The sequence below is a fragment of the Juglans microcarpa x Juglans regia genome, chromosome 7S (assembly GCF_004785595.1).
Source record: "Juglans microcarpa x Juglans regia isolate MS1-56 chromosome 7S, Jm3101_v1.0, whole genome shotgun sequence".
Classification (NCBI taxonomy): domain Eukaryota; kingdom Viridiplantae; phylum Streptophyta; class Magnoliopsida; order Fagales; family Juglandaceae; genus Juglans; species Juglans microcarpa x Juglans regia.
Genome location: NC_054607.1, coordinates 4737891 through 4744505, shown reverse-complemented (window position 1 = coordinate 4744505; position 6615 = coordinate 4737891). Strand labels below are relative to the sequence as shown.

General features: G+C 35.6%; 1 protein-coding gene across 1 annotated transcript; it reads left to right on the top strand.

The window, feature by feature from the left end:
• The first annotated feature begins 651 nt into the window (after positions 1-651).
• Positions 652-5946, top strand: LOC121240458. Its single transcript, XM_041137922.1, has 6 exons — positions 652-890; positions 974-1005; positions 3185-3376; positions 4174-4224; positions 5570-5631; positions 5702-5946. Exons 1-6 carry the CDS (start codon positions 817-819, stop codon positions 5801-5803), a joined length of 513 nt encoding a protein of 170 aa, XP_040993856.1. The 5' UTR covers positions 652-816; the 3' UTR covers positions 5804-5946.
• The last annotated feature ends 669 nt before the right edge of the window (positions 5947-6615 follow it).

The window sequence follows — 6615 nt, the reverse complement described above, 5'->3', positions numbered from 1 at the left end:
TGTTGTACTAATGAATAGAGATCTCATAGAGTTCTTGACCTAAAATAAGAGAGATCTCATACATATAAAGTTTCATAATATTTATTAGATATTTAATTTTGTCTGAAAAACTAACTTGAATATATATAAACATATGTGGAGTTCATTTCATGTGTCTCACTTTTTCACTCTTGGCCTTTTTCTAATATTGAGTTATGTTACATAATATTCTTTATTTTGTTTTGTTGATATGATATTGCTTTAGACACTGTTTGGATATAAGAAGTATTTTATCTCATCTTATAATTAAATTTTTTTCAAATTTTCACACAAAATATAATAAATAATTTAATTTTTTCAAATTCTAAAATAATAATAATATTAAAAAATAATATTCTAACAATATTTTATTCAACTTTCAACTTTTATCTTAACTAATTTAATCTCAATTATCCAAACAACACCTTAATTTTTAAATTACATGACTTTTCAATGAGATTGAAATCTAATATTGGATGGAATACTAATACTTTTTACGGTTTTAAAATGTATAAATTCCGCATATTTCTAAAAAAAAAAAATAGATAAATATGAATTTATGTAAAAAAAATTAATTTTTTAATATTAAACTCCACCATTTTTAAAATATAATACATGAACTTATCCTAAAACTGCACTATTTCTCGCATAGATAGATACACACGATACGGTCGCGACCCGATTGATGTAATAACTAAAAAGAACTGCCGACGCGCGTGCAGTCGTGCACTCCTCTCTCCGTCTCTTCAGTCTTCGGCTGCGACTCCTCGAGTCCTCTCCCTCGTTGGAAAGAGAGAGATGCTTGAAAACCATACCCCAACACTACCTGCAGCAGATACAGCCATCAGGCGTCATGCTCCTCCCGATCTAAGGTTTCTATTGTTATTTCTTTTCTTTTTCTCTTTCTTGAGTTTTCGCTTTTTTCGTGTTTACAAGTAAAACTCTTCGATTGCAGGAATCGCCCTCTTAACAGGCGCAAGTCAGCAGGTCATTTATCTTCCTCTTTTGTATTCCCAGTCTATCGTTTCTTTTTGTTTCGCATTGTACGATGATAATCTTATGGATGTTCATTCATTGACCGTATGGGAACCGCATATTATGCAAAAAAGAAAAAGAAAAAAAAAGAATACCCATGTTTAAGATTGTAAATAAAAGTTGACTATCACAACTAATTCCTACTCCCTGTTGTAATGCGATTAATATCAAGCTTTGGTTTTCTAACCTGCATGCGGGTTCCAATTTTAGCTGTGTGTTCTGGACAGCGCAGGCAGTAGAACATAATTTATTATTTTGAAGTCTCATAACAAGGATGCCGATAGATTTGAAGAAAACCGAAAATAATCCCTGCTTTTCCTGAAATGACCACGCTCTACTCTGTTGGAATATTAATTTGGATTTGCATCCAGCAAGCCTGGTCAGCAGGATTCATCTGAGTTATTTGCCTCCATTTGCTTGTGTGTCTCATTTTAATTCATATACTTTTAATTTCTATTAAAAAGGAACTTGATGACATAGAATTGCTATCATTCTTTCAATGCTTGCTTTATTGTCACATGAAAATCGAATAGATCCATTTGAATTTATCAAGGATTGAAAGAATGAATATATCATCCTGAATTGAGCCAACGAAAACAAAGGTGGCACCAATTGTTTACAAGCAATATGAGCCTCCATAAAAGTTAACGGCATTGAAAATTACTTACATGATTTTGCAAACTGCACCACTTCAAGTTTTTAATAAGCAATATATCAGATGTGTTCAACTTTTATTACCCTAAATTCTGTCGAAATGAGACTTCATGAATCTTCAAAACATGCCCTTATCAACGAACTTTAAAAGTAAAGTTTTTTTTTTTTTTTAATGAGTAAAAGTAAAGTTTTATTGATATAAAAGGCATAGCCCAAGTACACCAGTAGTATACAACGAACATGCCTAATTACATCTCAGCACTAGTGAGAGATATAAGCAAATCATGAAGATTGTCCATATTACAAATAATGGCCGAAGCCCAAGAGAGTAAAGTATTGTAAAAAAATCGCTTCAGCTCATCCAAAGAATGCTCCATGTCTTCAAAGCACCTCTTGTTTCTCTCCATCCACAAACACCACATAATGCAATGAGGGATCATTCTCCACACAGCAGCGATGTGGGCATCTCCCCTAATTCCTGTCCAGCACCTCCAAATATCCCTAACTCTTCCAGGCATAACCCATGCCACCCCGGTCTGATTAAGGATCTCATTCCATAAACACTGGGCCACCTCACAATGTAACAAAAGATGATCCACTGATTCCCCTCGTCTTTCTTGCACATAAAGCACTAATCTAAAATGATGAGACCACGTTTTCTCAAATTATCTGAGTTGAGAATCCAACCAAGAGATGCAGTCCATATAAAGAAAGCAATCTTAGGAGGGACTTTGCATTTCCAAGTAGCCTTCCAAGGGAAACAATGATCATTAGAAAATCCTGAGATAGCCTTATAGAAGGAGCACACCGAGAATTTTTTGTTTCCACTTGGATTCCAAATCGTCCCTCCATCTTTTTGTCAATCAACATAGCATACAAGAAGTCAAAGAAATCAGCAAACGTATCCAACTCCCAATCTTGAGTTGCTCTCTAAAAACTTACATTCCAATGGACAGCACCATTATCAATCTTTTTTAAAGCTTTTTTCTTGTTTTTATTAGTTAACTTAGCCTATTTAACAATTTTGTTGGTGAAATTTTTGTTGAGGAAACTAAATTTAGATGTAGGAATTTGGTAAAATGACGATTTTGTTGTGGACATGGTTGATCTGAAATTTTATGGTTTGTGTTTGTTTGACCTCTCTTTACTTCACCAAATGATCAGAAAGCTCATACATGAAAGAGTGAAGTTGTTATCTCAATGAACTTTTAGATGTCTCTTTATTTATATCAATTTATAGATATCTTTTACGTCTTGTGTACATGGGCTTCGCCTATTTCATTCCTTTAATAAAATTGGCTTTCTTACTTATAAAAAGATATATATATATATATTTAATATATATATATATATATTTATTGATGCAAGAGGGCAACTTAGGAAATGGATGTTTATTGCTGCATTCTGTTAGGAAGGTGAATTTGCACATCTGTTGGCATAAACTTTATGTTCGATTTGAATTTATTAAACTTTGCAGATCGATTTGATCAAATAAAAAATCTTTATGGAAATGATGTAGAGAAGAATCAAGTTGGTGCTTCAAGAAACTTTCCCATCATCGATCATGGGGATTCAGGGAGCAGCAATCTTCTGAATGAAAATCATTGTTCAGGATTAATAGCTTTAGAGGGATGCTGTCGCAGTGAAGCTTCTCGGCTCTTGGATGATCGTATGTTTCTTGCAGCAGTCTCTTAAACACGATTATTTTATGTTTATTGATTATTTGTTTGTGATCTCTTGTGTCCTTTGTACATCACCTTTATGACAGTACAGTCCTGGTAGAATACCCAAGTTCAACTATCTATGCAGGAAGTGCTGGCCTATTCATCTACTTTAAACAATTGAAAACCCTACTTAAAATATGACAAAATTTCTGTATATATAGCAAGTTTGGCTTATATATGTGCTTGTTCCAAGCTTCATTCATGAACCAGCTCAGGAGCTTGTGTTGCTTGCCTAAATAAGCTGAGTTTTGTCTTGCTCTAGCTTCGCATGTTTATTCGAGCCTTAAAATCAGTTGCTAGGTTTTTCGTTTGAGAAATACAAACATAAAGAGCTTTTATCAAGGCATGTTTCAGGTTGTTCTTGAACAACTTGCTCATTTGTTGTGCTAGTGGAGATACACGTACCAATGTACACGACACAGTGTCTTGGGTGTGGGATGACTTGGTTGGAATCCTTGCTGTGCTTAATGAAATTAATTCCTTATCATGAATCAGTGTGTATTATTTGCTTCTTTAACAGATATGTAGTTACATTCTAGTAAAGTCCCACCTTTGCACTCTTAATAAAATGGACTTAGCAAAAATATTAAGGAAATCTCTTGGCCTTGAGATATAAAAATCAGCATGAAAATTTTCCTGATTAACACTTATCTTAAACTATTTTCTTCAGTGATTTGTGTGTGGCCATTTGGATGCCATCTAAAATTTGTTATCTCCACTTTTCATGTATCTTCAAATGCAGGCTGGGCAGCTGCGTTGGATTGCTACAATAATCCATCAATAGATTTATCTGGTGAGTGGATGAACTTTTACCTTTTTCTTGTGCACTCCATCATGATGGAACCTAGGACAAATTCGAGTTGCTAGAATTAGATCATCATTGTGCAGAGTTTAATGCAAATATACCAAACAATATAGTTAATAGAACTGATTAACAATTTGAAATCATCAATTTTGCACAAACAATTTCTTAGTTCTGATTTCTTTTTCTTATTGGCTAACAAAAACCTACATTTTAAGAGTAAGATACAAAATGTAATTGAGCAATGTGATATTGTAAGATGACACCATCTTAGCTCGATACAATCTTAATTTTTTAATTTTTTTTCCTGAATAGCCTCTGATCAAACAGCTAGACTATGAATATGAGCGATGTTCATCTAGGCCAACCATGATGTTTTTGCCTTTGGCGATCCACCAACTTCAGTTGTATTTGCATACTTGTTAACCCCTCGGGGTTGGCTCAAGTGGTGAAGGCCTTGGGCTTGGGGGTATGCTCCCCCCAGGTCTAAGGTTCAAATCCTCTTGGGTGCAAACAATCTCTAGGGGCCATTGGACTAGGGGATTCTCTTGAATTACCCGAAGTTCACTTGCGGGAAACTCCTTGCCAAGGGCCTGTGCACCTCCGGGATTAGTTGGGACGCTATTCCTGGATTCCCGATGCCAATAAAAAAAAAATTTATTTGCATACTTGTTAAATAGACGTCTACCAAGTTTTTCTTGATTTAGTGTGTGGAATTGTTTATGAATTTTTACTTGTATTTGTATGGTCTACAGCGTGGCATGTACTAATCAAACAGCAAATTTAGTCCACTATTGCATGTGAAAACAGATGAGATGCCATCAACCAATTAGGCATCCAACACTTTGTGGACTATATATATGTTGTTATCTGCTTAACATCAACATGTTAGAAAGGATGAAAGTGCTGTATTCAGTTTTAATATAGAATGATGGACTTTGGTGGAGTCCCGTTGATTCAGCTGAGTTTCAAACTAAATGATGCTTTAATCTCTTATCAATTTCCTAACATTTTTGAATGGGAGCTGCAAAATATAGAGTTTGGTGAGTGATTTATAAATTTCAGGTAGAAAGGACCGATAGATGAGCTGTGAAAAGAATGGAGATTGGGTAGCACCATTAAGGTGTCATGCATTGATATACTTCACATCAGAGAGAACTCTCTGTTTGACTGTCTGCCAGCATCAACATTGTGTCACCGGTGTTGCACTATAGGGTATTATATTTAGGATTTTCTTAGCAAATCTAGCATGCGATGATTTGACTGAATTGCATGCATACCATGATGTGAATATCCAAGTGGGTTTATTTACGTTTTTGGAGTTTTTTTGTTTCAGAGAGACCAGTTATGTACGCAGGAACTGCCCCATCAGCATGGAGTTTTAGACTTCCTCATCAGGTGAATATGAAAATTCTCACTGCTCCTATTTACCCTTCTCTCTCTCACATTTGCATTGCTTATCTTTCAGATGACGGATCCAGTTGGTGCTGGACCTTATGGTTCACCTATGGACTTCTTGGGTGAACTTCGCCGAGCACAGCGCACTGCAAATACCAATTTTGGCACGTAACACAGCATCTACACGCGACTAGTATGTTCCTGGATGTTTACTTTTGGTATTTAATTTCAGTCGGAAAAAACAGTACTACCCTCTTGTATGTGAATCTTCAAACTAAAATGTGTATGAAAATGAAAGTGAAGTTTGAGCGTCAATTTGCCCTATTTCCTTGTCCCATTCGGCTTTCTTCATTATTCTTTTACCCTGTTTTTTTGTTCCTTTTTGTCAAATAGACCTGTTACTTCTGGGGAGGTGCGGGGAAGTTAATGGCATGAATCAGCCGTATCATCGGCCAATCATATATTTCAATTTTCAACTCAAATATCCTACATTAGTCTAGTTGTCAATGATTAATGGCTAGGGTGTTGGTTTGAAAAAAGAAAACTTTGAATTCGAAGGCACTTTTTTGGACGAAATGAATGGTTGCTTGTCTTGCTATAAAAAATATTGTAGTTTGAAACTTTGAATCACAATACCTGTCTGTCTGTCTGTCTGTCTGGGGCTGGGGCTGGGGCTGGACCTACATTTATCAAACCTAAGGGCAGCCTGAACTTTGATCTTGCAGAGAAAAACTTACGCAGCTCTGTCATAGGAGCTCAAAGCCCCAAGTTGGGGTACCCAGCCAATCGCTTGCTTGAAGTGGTTAATTTTGAAACGCATTTTAGAACTGGAAGAGACAACAATTTCCATAATTTTCTCTCTTTTGCAGTTGTAATCCAGATTCCAGAGATGCAGATCATCATGATTTGTTGACCAACTTTCAGACTAAGGGATTATCCAGCGGTGATCCCTAAAGCTATATGCTCATTCACTTTCCTCTTGAC

Bases quoted from the DNA above. Each gene is read 5' to 3' on its own strand.
- LOC121240458 (XM_041137922.1), top strand. From the start codon at position 817: ATGCTTGAAAACCATACCCCAACACTACCTGCAGCAGATACAGCCATC. The intron at 4,225-5,569 runs GTGAGTGGATGA...TTTTTGTTTCAG, and splicing joins TCCATCAATAGATTTATCTG to AGAGACCAGTTATGTACGCA. The intron at 5,632-5,701 runs GTGAATATGAAA...CTTATCTTTCAG, and splicing joins GTTTTAGACTTCCTCATCAG to ATGACGGATCCAGTTGGTGC.